General features: G+C 43.1%; 1 protein-coding gene across 1 annotated transcript in view; it reads right to left on the minus strand.

Moving 5' to 3' along the window:
- Nucleotides 1-496: 496 nt before the first annotated feature.
- The window catches only part of tnfrsf11a (tumor necrosis factor receptor superfamily, member 11a, NFKB activator), a gene marked incomplete at both ends in the record, with an annotated part of 23,255 nt that continues 8,812 nt past the window's right edge, over nucleotides 497-14,939 (minus strand). Inside the window, 5 exons of the mRNA XM_080751637.1 lie at nucleotides 497-783; nucleotides 9,955-10,310; nucleotides 11,280-11,644; nucleotides 12,857-13,096; nucleotides 14,841-14,890. Of these exons, the coding sequence (XP_080607763.1) occupies nucleotides 497-783; nucleotides 9,955-10,310; nucleotides 11,280-11,644; nucleotides 12,857-13,096; nucleotides 14,841-14,890 (1,298 nt within the window). The remainder of the gene's footprint in view (nucleotides 784-9,954; nucleotides 10,311-11,279; nucleotides 11,645-12,856; nucleotides 13,097-14,840; nucleotides 14,891-14,939) is intronic.

Below are 14,939 nucleotides of genomic sequence, written 5' to 3' on the forward strand. Positions count from 1 at the left end.
TATGCTTATTTTGGGGGTCACTGCCTAAAAAGGTTTGAGAACACCTGGTATAGAGCATTAACAAATTCATCCACCAGGGGCATTGACAACTCATTCTTATGACTTCCTATCTAGCCAAGCTTTATAAACTATATATTTTGTAAAGAGAAAACAATAAAAAATTAAAAAAATAACCGGATATTAAACATCTGTGAACAACGTCGAATAGTGACTTTGATAGTGGGACTTTGTATTTGTATTAATGTTTTTTAAACCAGCAGTAAGAATCTGGGCACTGTTGAAGTGCCCTTGAGCAAGGCACTGAAACATCATAAAAGATTGAAATATGGAGATACAAGGTTTCTTCTGCCTGACAGCAACGTTATGTATTGGTCACTATACTGGAAAGCAGCAGGGTGAAAAGCCATTGGTCTGTTGTTATCTTCAAAGGAAGAAAAGTCGTGGGTGAAAGTCTCCCTTCAAAACAAATATTAATAACAGCCATGTTTGCCTTCTATCACTTCCCTCTGGGCCACTCGTCCATCACTTCCTGGACAGGTAGTGTCCCGGCCTGCGATGAATTCTGGGTAATGGAGTCCCCCGCCGTTGTGGCCAGGCTGCTCTGGAACAACGGAGCCGTCTCGCTGGCCTGCTCCTGGACGGGACTGCCGAAGGCGTCCTCCAGCCCCGCCTCGCCGCCACCTAGCGACGTCTGGCTGACGTAGACCACGATGACTTCGCCGCTGAAGTTCATCACCTGGCCACTGGAGATGAAGGTGGTGTTGTTGTTCCCTCGCACCTGACCTGAGAGAGAGAGAGAGAGAGAGATAGAGAGCAGCGAAAGAGAGAGTGAAAAGAGGAAGGATGAGAACAATTAAGACCAATTGTTATTTTATTGGTCGCATTCACACGATATGCAAGACTAAATTGTTGCGACCGTATGTCGCAAGTTTACTATGAAAACGGTCACAGCTTGTCTGTTTGTATCTCTGTCTGTCACGCCTGACACTGTGGTTCTATGGGTTTGTCTGTGGTTCTATGGGTTTGTCTGTGGTTCTATGGGTTTGTCTGTGGTTCTATGGGTTTGTCGCTCTGACAGCATGCTCTGATGTCACTGTGATGGCTTGATGTCCCTTTTATGCCCATATATGGAGATCGCTGATGTCATCACGAGTCACACTTGCAAATTCATTACGCCCTTGTCCGTTTTATGCCCATATATGGAGATCCCTGTCCCGATGTCATCAATATTAAGCGCATATGTTCTGACACACTGTTGACTATCATGCAGGAGTCTGGTGCAACTGGTCCGATATACATCACTGGCCAGATAAGGGTGAGGTTGCAGGTCGCCCTGAGGCGTCTTACTAGTGATTATATCTTCAAGATCAATATTATGTTCAAACAGAAACTAAAGTAAAGTAACTCTGTTTAACTCCTGACCCGCAAAAAAGCCCATAGTGAATTACGCAGATTGAAGCTATAGGTTTGAAGTGAGTCAGTGTTTTAAAACAATGATTCTATAATTCGTTGTTGTCGGGTGAAAACCTTGTCCAAAACTTTCCTTTTTTATAATTATTTTAAAAACATTTTATAAAAGTGAAAATAGCAGATGTTATGAGCTTGTAGACTTGTATACTTTTGTTTGAAAAAGTAGGGCATTAATTCATGAAACAACATACAAATTAAAACGTTGACATATGGAGAAAGGCCTGACAGCAAACAATATGTTACAAATAAGACAATATGTCATAGTAACTGTCCCACAGTACAATCCTCAGTGTTAATTTAACTCTGAGAATGTAAAAAGAACACGTCACCCTATTGCGAAATGTGCGGAAAGCCCAGACAGTATATATAACACACACATGTGCGCATACAAACACACACACACACACACACACACACACACACACACACACACACACACACACACACACACACACACACACACACACACACACACACACACACACACACACACACACACACACACACAGGGAGCTTCCCCTATACATGACGTAGAAGTGCGGGGTCTGCGTGGTGGCTGGCCCCAGATAATGACGGTGTGGTGCGACCCACGCGGAAGCCACGACGGTAGATTCTCTAGCGCCGGTGACCGCATCCTTCAGACTCGTTGTTTTAGGCTGACCGGCACTCTTTTTAGCGTGAGAAAGTCCAAATCTCTGAGTTTGCCATTCGTCTAATGCAGAGGTCCTAAAACATTTTCATGTCAAGGACCCCCAAAGTAATACTGTATGTACTGTATTTGGCTGTGGACCCCCCATCTGAAAAGAGTTTGTGCCAGGGATCCCCAGAAGAGATGACGGTTTCTCAGAAATAGCAGATGTACTGTACAAGCTCACAACACATCATGAAGTGACAGGCGGTGAGCACCAAACTTAGTTTTTATGCCAGGATGCTATTGTATGGCACCCCACAATTGATTTATAGTGCAATTTCACATGACCCTCTTGAGATTAATGACACATCTTTTACTATTTTCAATCATCTTTATCAAGCACATATTTCTCCATCCAATTAAGCATATTTCAGAATATTTATAATAGAGATCCAAGATCCAAAAGAGACATGTTATGTTTCCCCAGGACCCAAACTAGTGAAAATAGTAAATAAATAAATAGCTGATCAACATAGCAACACATTGTGAGCTTGAAAATCAACAAATATCAAATATTCAAACACAAAATACAGCTTAGTTGGTTAATATAAGTAATAACTAATAACAGTACATAGCCCTGGGGGATCCCAGTCAATGTACCGTAAGTAGGCCTATATATTTATAGGCCTACTTATATCCACTTATAGGGTTTAAGTGGATAAATTAAAGGCATGTATTTCCCCATCAGGTGCTGCTGAGTTGTTTGCGTGTGTGTGTGTGTGTGTGTGTGTGTGTGTGTGTGTGTGTGTGTGTGTGTGTGCGTGTGTGTGTGTGTGTGTATCTTTTCACACATTGGCTGATTCCTATTTAGACCAGTCTGCTGTCTGCCTTTCCAGTCGTCCAACGCAAGCAAGCCCGCACTGACTCACCACTCATGTGTCATTTATTCACACAGACACAGACACAGACACACACACGCACACACACACACACACACACACACACACACACATGCACGCACGGACACATAATACCGGTAAGTGTGCGTGCGTGCATGCATGAGTACAATATTATAGTACATACATGCAGAAACTATAGTGGTAAGGTATGAATACAAATGCTTTACATTCATGCTTTACATTGTATGTACAATCCTTGTATGCACATACATGCATGCATGCATGTGCAAGCCCAGGCTATTTTGCATGCACGCACACACACACGCACGCACGCACGCACGCACGCACGCACGCACGCACGCACGCACACACACACACACACACAGTACAAGTCCGTGTTGTGCATCTGAGAGCCTTTCCGAGAACAGCAGTCTGAGAATGTTAGCATGAAAACATGTCATTCCACCACAACTTTCAAAACAAAGCTGAATGGAATCCGCCTGGATTCTTCTGGATTCTTCCGATCATCTCTTTGTTAACACCAAGCTGATCTGCTCTTTTCTATTCTAACCAGACTGCCCTAAACGGGCCCACAGGGTTTTCCAGCTAAATGTAGGATTCACCTCAAACATCTGTGTGCAAATTGTTCTCAGCTAGCGGTTCTCATGCAGTACACAGATTTGTGAAAAGTAAAACGTTTTACAAAAAAAGTAAGAAAATGTTACCAAATCTTACTGTTTATAAAAGTAAAAGTTGTGTATTAAAAATGTAACTTGAGTAAAAGTAAAAAGTATTGGTGTTAAAACATACTTACATTATTATTATTATTATGGGGGGGCTGGCTTTTTTAGAGCAGGGGCTAATTAATTTTGTCAAACAAACAATATAATAATAACAAGACAAACGAGATTCTCTCGCTTAGGGTATGGATAACCCGGGGGGGGGGGGGGGGGGGGGCTTAGGGGGGGCTAAGCCTTCACCTCTAGCCCCCCCTGGAGCCATCCCTGAATGATTGTAGTGGAGTTGTAGGGAGATAGTGGAGTATAAGTATAAAGTATCAAAAAATGGAAAGTAAAGTACAAATATCCAAAAGATTAGTACAGTACTTGACCAAATGTGCTTAGTTACTTTCCACCGCCACCGCTAGTGGTTAGTAGCTCATGTTCCCCGCGAGCAGAGAAAGTTTCCATCCTCACTGCCAGCTTCACAAACTCCTGTCCAATGAGTTTCGAATGCCAGAAAAACACATCTTCACTGTCGGTGGAAACCTCATATCTCCAAAAGGAGCCTGTGTTCCAAAATATCTAATAATTTATAATGTAGTTATTATTTAGTCACAAGCTCTTGTTAATACTTATTAGGACAATAATTAAAAAGGATAAAAGCTAAAGGCTAAAAAAAAAAAAATTGATTAGCAGGGACACAAAAAGATTAAAAGCTGAAGGGAGAGTAGAGTAGAGTTAGTTAGGGAAAGCAAGTCTGAAAATAGTCCGGGAGCCAAATGGTGATTTTTGGCTGAACGTGGATTCGCCTGTAAAAGTTTTTTTCTCAACTGATTCTTGTAGCTTGGGGTCACCTCTTAAGGATTCAAGATGATGACCAGTGATATCCATTGAGCATTTTTTTATTATTAACCCCTTAATGCCTGAAACACAAGAAATCCACCCAGGAGGAAAATACCCAGAAAAAGATTTTTTTCTGGGTATTTAAGGAGGATCTGAGGGGTCTAACTAGGGGTTTGTCATGATGCTGAATCCATTGCAGGCATTTGTTTTGCACAAAAAACATTCCGTGGGCTAGAAATGGCCTCAGAAAACAATACACGTATGGGTGAGTATTCATGTTAGTCGGAGGCCTTAGGGTTTTTTTTCTCGTGCTAATCAGTCTAAAAGTGCAAAATTTTGCACAGATGTAGCTCAGGGCATGCTCTAATGATTTAGCTAGGGTGCCCGAGTCTGCGACATTCGGGGTCGCCACAGCGGCCAAATCAAGTTGGGCTCCCATCGACTCTAGTGATGCAAAGTGATGAGTCAGAGTTTTGTGGGTGCTGTGGTGACCCCGAAGGTCGCCGACTCGGGCGCCCTAGCTAAATCATTAGAGCATGCCCTGACCTACATCTGTGCAAAATTTTGCACTTTTAGACTGATTAGCACGAGAAAAAAAACCCTAAGGCCTCCGACTAACATGAATACTCACCCATACGTGTATTGTTTTCTGAGGCCATTTCTAGCCCACAGAATGTTTTTTGTGCAAAACAAATGCCTGCAATGGATTCAGCATCATGACAAACCCCTAGTTAGACCCCTCAGATCCTCCTTAAATACCCAGAAAAAAAAAAAAAAATCTGGGTATTTTCCTCCTGGGTGGATTTCTTGTGTTTCAGGCATTAAGCCAAGGGGTTAATAATAAAAAATGCTCAATGGATATCACTGGTCATCATCTTGAATCCTTAAGAGGTGACCCCAAGCTACAAGAATCAGTTGAGAAAAAAACTTTTACAGGCGAATCCACGTTCACCCCCACGGCTCCCGGACTAAAAGGTGGGCTTTAAGGGAGGCTTTGAACACGGCAAGGGTGGGGGCTTCTTTTATATGAGGTGGGAGTGGGTTCCAGAGGGTGGGGGCTGCAACTGAAAAGGCCTTGTCACCCCAGATGCGTGTTTTGCCTTATGGGTAACCCCAGGCGCGTTTTCTTTTTTTTGCCTTATGGGTAACCCCAGGCGCGTTTTTTTTTTTTTTGCCTTATGGGTAACCCCAGGCCTTCTGCCTTATGGGTAGAAATGGCATAAATAGACGATCTACACGCTCACAGCGAGTTGCACCGTGACTTATAGAAGTGCTATTTTTGCTACTTTCGTGTGACACCGTATAGTACAACAAAGTAGGCTATCAATTTACGAGAAAGAAAAAACATAAAAAGTTGAAAAATGGAGATACAAGGTTTCTTGCCTGACGGCAATGATATCTGCCATCTTTTCAATTACTCTCTTGAACACACTTCCAACAATCAAGCCTTTACATAATTGATCTTTATACTTGTTCTATTGTTTGTATTTGCCTGTTTTTAATTCTTCCTTAATCCGTTTCTCATTTCATGTTTGGATCTTTTTTTTATCTTACTGGCTCTTGTATAATATATGATTTGTTTTGTGTAGTATTTCATTCATGAAATTGCTGCTCAAGTGACGTCTATTAACATGATTTATTAGATTGGGGCAGAGGATCTTAAACCTCTTTTTTCTGTCATGGGACTCATATTTGAGAAATGCAGCCTCACACAGAGAGCAAATCTCATTGAAGCTGTGATTCCGGGACTTATTTTAATAGATAAAATGATATTTTAACTAGTCTGTTAGTTTAGTTAACTGCCCTATGCGGTTGTTTTATGCGCCTTATGTCTAATCATGCATGTGCCTGCAAACGTGTGAACGAACCAATGGGTTACCACTTTCACACTTCATTGACTCCGCCAGGGCAACTGGAGACTATGTTTTGTTTCGCTCATGTCCGTCCGTCTGTGTGCCTGTGTGAACAGATAATCTCTGGCACCGTTTCACAGATAGGAGTGAAACTATGGAAGCAGTTCCAGTAGGCCAAGAAAGAAGATCTCCCCCAAATCTTTGAAAACGGCTTCATGGTCGTGCCAACTGTCCTATAACCGTAGGTCATATCATACAATCTTTTTTTTTGTAATTGGATCATGATGACACAACTTCCCATATACTGTAGGCCCTGGCCATTTGTGCCAGACTAGATTTTCTGTTAAGAACACATGAAGTGTTTACATTGTGGTGGAAAACATTATGCAGGGCCAGCACAGTACCCAGGGTCAGAGCAGTAATGAGGGGACATTGGAGGGGGCTGTCCTATGCTGAAAGAGTACAGAGATTAGAGGGGATATCATACAGTATATGGGGTTCAGAAGGGTTCAGCTCTTCTGAACTCTCTGCCCCTCAGCCCCCCTTAACCCTCAGCCCCTCTTAACTGATTCCAACGCACGTTTCCTCTGTACCACACTGCCACAGACACATGAATGTGACAACTATTACTTAGGCTTATCAGATCTACAGGCAGAGTGAAGATCTTACAAAAGTTCACAGGCTCTGCTTTTTCAAGTTCTGTATATCTCTTAACCACTGGACCACCATGGTTCCCAGACCCATTTTTATGGGTCACAAGTAAATATAACCTAAGAAACCTTAGCTTAGGTTTTAGAAGGCTTTTTTAGAATTGGCCTCAGGCCTAAATGGGTTAGGTACATTTGCATCTGGTGGCGAGCTATGCAATGATTTTTTGATAAAGTGTTTGACTACTGGTACCTCAAAACAGACATGGGTTCACACAAGCTCACACGGCGTCATAAGCTTGTAGATCTGCTATTTTTGGAAAAAAAAGTAGACATTTTAGTTTAAATGTAGGAATAACAAAAGCGTGTAAAGTGGCTACTAAGAAAAAAAGTAAAAGAAAGAAATAGTGGTGAAAGAATAGATTGAAAATGTTGTCCAGAAGTGGGTTCCTTCCTGTCACAAAATCTTTTCAGATGGCCAATACATAATCAATTTGTGGTCCTTGACATGAAAAAAAAGAGTTTGAGAAACACATCTCAGATGGCCTCTGTTTGTTGTTACGTGGCCTTGTTTTAGAGGTCTGTTACGTGAGATGTAAAATAAAGAGCCATAAAGCTTTTTATTGAAGAGGTGAAGCCTACTGCTCCCCACTGGACATTTATAAACAGCACAAGCGGGAAGTCGGCTTTAACGACCTGTCATTACTGCACTGACTGATGGGAAATGCTGTTTATTTACTAGGGGGAGAGGCTGTAATTAAAGAACAGTCACCAGTGAGAGTCTGCGCGCGCACGCATGTGTGTGTGTGTCTATGTGTGCGTGCACGCGCACGTGCGTGTGTGCGTGCGTGTATATGCTTGTGGTGGATTATAAGAGTTACTCAATGAGCAGACATCTTGCTTCAATAAGAGCCTGTGGTCACTTTACGCAACCCTATGGAACTCTGGGTAAACAGGAGCAATGTGGATGGCACAGTTCACACTGACACACACACACAACACACAACACACACACACACACACACACACACACACACACACACACACACACACACACACACACACACATGGACTGGTTCATCAAACCATGTAGTGTACACACAGATATCTTATTCCCGCTCTGTGTGTGGGCTTCAAAACTCAAAAGGTCCGACTGACCAATGAGTCTTTATTAAAAACATATGTCCCGGTGGAGACCATTGGTTGAACTGTTCTTAAGACAAAGCCGAATGATCTGTCATAACAAATATGAACACCATTTATGACCACCATGATCTGCCATTACAAAAATGACCACCATTTCATCCGGATATGGCACACATTAGTCTTTTTTTAATTAGTGACCCTTTATACTGAAAGCAGAGGGCTCGGCTCCAATGAGAGCTTCCTTCATTAGTTGAGGCAGTTAGCAAGCATCAATGCATGTCAGCAGGGGTGTCGCAACCAAATTCTGTGAAATAATTAAGGCCCCTCCACCTTGGGCCCTAGTAGGTCAGTCCCACTCCCCCCCTCCCCCTTGTGACGCCCCTGCATGTCAGATGTGTTAAAACAAGCTCCTGGTTCATTCTACACAGTGCACAGTGGAACATTCATATTCCATGGTTAAAGGACTGCCGGGAGCTGACCGGATAGTGTGTCAACCACATAATCGCACTGGTCGGTTTTATTTTGGCCAGAGAGGGACCTGTGTCCTTGCCACTCTCTCTGACAGAAATCCTCTTGAACCACATGAACCCTTTTTACATTTAGTTTTTTTTTTTTCTTGGTTTGCGAAAATAGCCAAGTTACAAGGTCACTCCATAGCTTCCGCCGTGGACTGAAGACTCACCTCTTCAGACTCCACCTAAACCCATAGCACTATTGTAACACTTCCATTCACTCGATGACCACACATGAAGCTAGATAGCATTTTTTAGGTTTTAGAAAAGTATTTTTACTGCTTAACTCATACTCTGCGATCCCCGTCGAAACCGGAGATTTCCCGCTGTACCTCTCTGCGATGCCCGTCGTTCCCGGAAATTTAATTAGCTTTAATCATTATGAAACGATTAAAAGTATGATCGCTGTATATAGCCGTTTCGGAGACTTTAGGCCTGTAAACTGTATTTCCCGTTTGGACTGGATCTAGGTTTCCATATCCGGTCTGATGTCCAGTCGCAGCTCCGTTCGCATAGCTTTTCATTGTAAACAAGTGAGCTGACTGCATGGCCATAGAATGGTATTTTTTCGCGTTTTATTTTTATTTTGTAGCTGTTTGATTCCTCTACCCGCCTGGCATATGATCTGCGCACATATCGTCTGCTATGTGCGCGAACGTGTTCACGTGTTACCATAGCGCACAGCTGGCTTTTTTCAATGTTTTTTCATGTAAACACTGGCGGATAAGCAGGGATACAGCGTGGCAACGGATATGTCTATTTCAATGGGGTTTCTTTTATTCGAAAGCTGTCACCGAGTCTACACGTCTACTAGATGAGTCGCACACAGATTGTGCAACACGTTAAAAGGTAAGGACAATTTGGCAGCTGCTTACTACAGCTATGTTTAAAATGGCAGCAAAATGTTAAGGTCTAGAAAAACATGTTTTTGTTTTTCTAGATTGATATTCCTATGCATTTGTTGTATTGCTGTTGATGTACTGACATATTATCTTGCTTATGTATTACCTGCTTATTGTAAGTTGCTTTGGATGCCTAATGCCTAAATTGTAAATTGGAGTGGGGGAGGTGCCAACCGATATATATCGGCTATATATGTCCGTTATTTGAAAATAGCTGATCTACAAGCTCTGCTATTTAAAACAAAAAGAGATGTTTACATTGTAAGGGGGTCCTTGACATGAAAAGGTCTGAGAGCCCACATAGGGCGTAAGTGGTTAAAAACACATACCTGAGGTAAGCGCTGGCTCAACCAGCTGGCTCTGGAGGCTCTCCGGGGGACACTCCAGCTCCGAGGCCCCGGAGGAGAGCTTGTTTCCCGGGCCGTCCCTCCAGGGAAGTCCCAGGTCCCGCTGGTCCTCGCCGCAGGCCTCGTCGGAGCTCTTCTCCTGGTATAGGTCACCCACGGACGAGGAGGCCAGCGAGGGGTTAAACCAGGACACCGTGGAGGTCATGGTGGGCGTGGTCTCCGCCGTGGAGGCGGAGTCTAGGCTGGTCAGTCCCTGTGGCTCCTCCCCCTTCACCTGAAGGTGAACTGTGACCTCCGGGCCAGCCTGAGACAAGGGCACGCAGAGTTCACGAGACGGGCTGGAAGGAGCAGGGTTATAATAGTTTAGCACCGGGGTCTTCAACAGGGGGTCCGGGACCCCTAGGGGGTCCTCAGAGTTACTACAGGGGGTCCTCCAAATCTTTGTGTGATAGGAACTTGTTTTTTTCCCCCTTTCTTATATTAACCACTTGAACCCTAGCGTCCATATTCTGAAAACTTTAGCCAAAAATAGCAAATCTACAAGCTCACAACCGCTTGTAGATCGGCTATTTTCGGCAAAGAGCTTTGGAGGGGGAAAAGAGCAGACAGGTCAAGTTTATTAAGTATTGACCCTTCAAGTGGTTAAATATCTGAAAACACAAATTGACATGAATCCAAAATACACGTGTTGATCGTGCTGTCAAACAATGAAACTATATGTATGAACAGATTGTAGGGGTCCCTTTGACCTTTTGTTTTCCAATTTCAGTCCATTGGTTCATTTTAAAGCAGGTTAGCCATGGTTGGGGACTGCCCATTGGTTCATTTTAAAGCAGGTTAGCCATGGTTGGGGACTGCCCGGAGTAGACAGGCATGTCACAGGACCACGAGGAGTGGAATCGGAGCAGGTTATTGCCAGAGGTCACGCCCCCCAGTCACTGTGAAAGATTACCACAGTGTACTGTACATAACCACAATGTGATGGCACACACTCCGAAATGAATGCTGTAAAGAGACGAGAGTAGTTGTGGGGATTTAAATAAACCCAATTACTGGGCTAAGAACTGGCCATATTATTTGGTTACAAATATCCACAGGTTGACAAGCTATATACTGTATCTATTCTATTGACTTGTGCTATATAACTTAAACTATCAGTGGTGTAAAGTAACTAAAGAACATTTACTTATGTATGAGGTATCTCTGTGATCTTAGTTTGTTTTGCAAACACACAATGCAGTTTCATTTAGTTAATTTTTCCTTGTAAAGCCATATTAGTTTTCTTTATTCCACTTCAGTTTAATCACCTCTGCGGCGAGAGAGAGCGGAAAGACGGGTCGTCGCCCGCCTCGCTCCCGGACGAGCTCGTCTTCGACGCCTCCTCGTCCCTCCTCTCGCTCGCCCCCTTGCCGTCGCCACATCCATCTCGCTCTCCGCTCTCCGGCCCCCCGCACATGCAGGGTCCCGGGACGCCCGGCCCCACCGCCTGGCTGCAGTCCTCGTTCTCCCCGACCTCCAGCGGCTGGCGGACCGGCGTGACGCACACGCACGACCCCGCCCACAGCGGCGAGGCGCACGAGGCCGCCTCCTCCTCCTCCTCTTCCTCCTCCTCCTCCTCCTCGGTCACCTCCTCTGGCTCGCCCGACCCCTCGCTCCCGTCCTCCGTGCAGGCCTGTCACAGTGATCACACGATCGCCTGATTGCAGTTATTTGAGATGAATTATCGTATTGTTGAAATTCTATTAAAATCTATTGAGCTCACAGAGTGTCCCATCCCGACACATTGTGAGCTTGTAGGTCTGTTATATTTCCAAAATGTATTTCTTAAAAGGATCCCTGGCTAATACGACAAATATGACTTAATACATTATAATTGTCCTCTATAACTACAATGTAAAATTAAAAACACCTTAAATATTTTATTTCTCCTAGAAATAGCTAATCTTTCACTCAATAGGGGAAATGCCTGTCGCAAGTTGATGATGTCATAAATGTCATGTGTGAACTATCCCTATGGAATGTATGGCAGGCATGTGCAAAAAAAACAAACACAAACACATTTGAAATATTGATTTGATGCTCATATTAACCATAGAAAGTTTTTATTTGCACATGTATGCCATGAATTCCATAGGGATAGATCACACATGACATTTATGACATCATCAAATTGCGACGGGCATTTCCCCTATTGAGTGAAAGATTAGCTATTTCTAGAAGAATTAAAATAATGAGGTGTTTTTAATTTTACATTGTAGTTATAGAGGACTATTATAATGTATCGTAATAGCCAGGGATCCCTTTAAATAAGGTCTATTTTGGCCATTGTATGTTTAATGTTTAATTTAAAGGAACTATAGTCAACTTTTTCTTGAAAAATGGATGCTAAAATAAAAATAATGTTTCGAAAATATTTTATAAAAAAATAAGCTTCATATATGTGTTTCAATTCAAAAATGACGTAAAATAATGATAAAATAATCATTTTGGCCATTGTCGGGCCGAAACTTTGTTTACATCCTAGTCTAACACTATCAAAGAAGAGTGATGCGGTAAAGAAGGAGGCGGAGCCGAGCATCTTTCTATCTATTGTATACTGCATTAATAAACAATACACTTTTAAAGAAATACATATTTTTTGAATGTCACTGGTAGGCTGGTTTCTGAACTGTCCACAGGCCTCCTCTGAGAAACAGAGTGAATAGACAGAAATGGTATCATATTATAATGCACATTACTAAGGACTAGCTGACTAATGCGCCATTAGCGAGGACCAATTACATGAAGATAGGTTGAAAGTGTCTGAAGTGGTCTTTTAACCACAATTATTAGCACGACAATTAATGGTCAAGAGATGAAATGTCATGACGGTGACAACCCTTACCTCCGCGTCTATCTTCACCTTTAGCCCCTCCTCCTCGTCCGTGGTCACCGCGGTGATGAGGGGCGTGTGCGGCAGCGCCACCTTGATCTCGGGAAGCGGTGTGGGGGGGTAGGTGAACGGGAGAGTGGGAGGGGAGCGCGGCGCTTCGCACACCAGCTTGGTGGTCTCGCACGGCGTGCAGTCGGGACCCCCGGGACCCCCCGCTGCACCCCCGCTGTGGTAGAGAGGAGCCAGGGTCTCCTAAAAGCGGCAGAGAGAAACAGAGACCCGCGTTAAGCAGTGGTGGACTCAACCCTGCACTTGGGTCAAAGTATAGATGATCCTGGTCATATGTTCCTCGACTAGTTTCAAGTATTCAAAAGTATGTGCTTTTAAATTGCCGACCTATAGAGTAGCGAAGTCCTGACGTCACTTAGTCCTGACATTACTTCGAAAAGTAATTTCTCCATGGAGATTAACATTGGGTTATCCTAAAATCGTCTCATATAAGAATCGTGGTCCAAAAATAAAGAAACTGTCTGGGGCATGTATTATATTGTCGGGGAGGTGGCTCTGTATCCTTTACGATAGTCAGTTATATTTGATACAGTCTGTTTCAATTAATTCTAATTCAGCGGCAGTAACATTAGTGTTTTCTCACCGTCAGTTGATTCTTCATATCCATACGAGTCAAAACCACAGAGATCATTTGTTTATGTTTGGAACAAAGTTCTTAAATGACACGATATGAAAAAAGTATGGGAATTCAGAATGGGGGAAAAAAGGTAGGATGTGTAAATGACGTCCGACTTCGGTACTCTATTGCAGATCTATTGCCGATCTGGCGAGTTTTAGACATATGAGGTTTACGCCCAGGAGCAACGCTATGCTATTTGTTGTGTACGCCTCCGAGCATGTAGTGTACAGAACGTCACACACCAGCACACAAGGATGGCGCAATCACACTGCCGCAGTTTTGGCTCCGAGAACAATGACTAAAAGAGCGGCAAAGGAAAGCTAAAATAGCTGTTTGGGCAATCCAGCCCTCACGGACAGACAAATATGGGTTTGTTTATGTTTGTGTCTTGAAACTGTTGTGATTAAGCGGCCACTCTGAGACTAAACACAGGGCGTCCTTCAAAGATCAAGCAGACGAGGCAGAGTCAATCAAACGCGATGTGTCCAAATATGAAAACTCTGACTGATGAACAAGATGGGCTGGGAGATGTGTGTGGTTCTAATGATCATTATGCCCTGATGGGAATGAAATGAAACTGTTTTTCTTTGCTTTGTTTTTTGTTTTACAATTGACAGCATTATATAATATGGATAATTAAAGACTCTTGGAAATATTTTATTTTGGTGTCAAAAAGGATGCCAAGCCCTGATTCCACAGAGCATGAGTTGAGTCCTCATTTGACTGAATGATTATGATTACATAATGCAGTATGAATAGGATGGATTACGTGCAGGAGGTCATTTTCATGTACAGTATATGCGAGGAGGGGAAATAAATTAACTGAATACATTTAAAATATATATTTTATACAAAAAAAATAAGTCAAATTAAATAAAGTATAAAATACTTTTACACATATGCCTCTGTGCCTGTAGTGGCACGCGTTCTCAAGGTCGCCTACCCCTGCTCTAGATGCTCTAGAGCACTGTGGTTCTCAAATGTGTTTAATTTCAAGAACCCCGAGTTTTATATGCATTCAGCCACAGACCCACCTCGGACCCACTTATTATTTCTGGGACCCCAATCTACAGTGTAAAATCCTAAATGGAACCAAAAGGACCCATAATGTTCCATGTTGTACACTCTGAAGAGTTACAGACCTCCCCCTACAGAATTCCTCAAACAAGGACCCCTGGGGATCCCCATACCAGTACCCCACTTTGAGAATCACCTCACTAGATTCTAGAGACAACTCAGACAGCTCAGACAACACAAGCTTCCCATGAATAAAGAGTTGTTTGTTGGCCTACAACTTCCATACCTTACCTGCTGTATCCTCGTTCTCTTCAGGTTCTGAACACAGGACCGCAAGTTCACTGCACAGAGAAGAGACAAATTCACTACACATTCACTGCACAAAGAGAC

Source organism: Nannobrachium achirus (assembly GCF_963921795.1).
Source record: "Nannobrachium achirus genome assembly, chromosome: 21".
NCBI classification, from domain to species: domain Eukaryota; kingdom Metazoa; phylum Chordata; class Actinopteri; order Myctophiformes; family Myctophidae; genus Nannobrachium; species Nannobrachium achirus.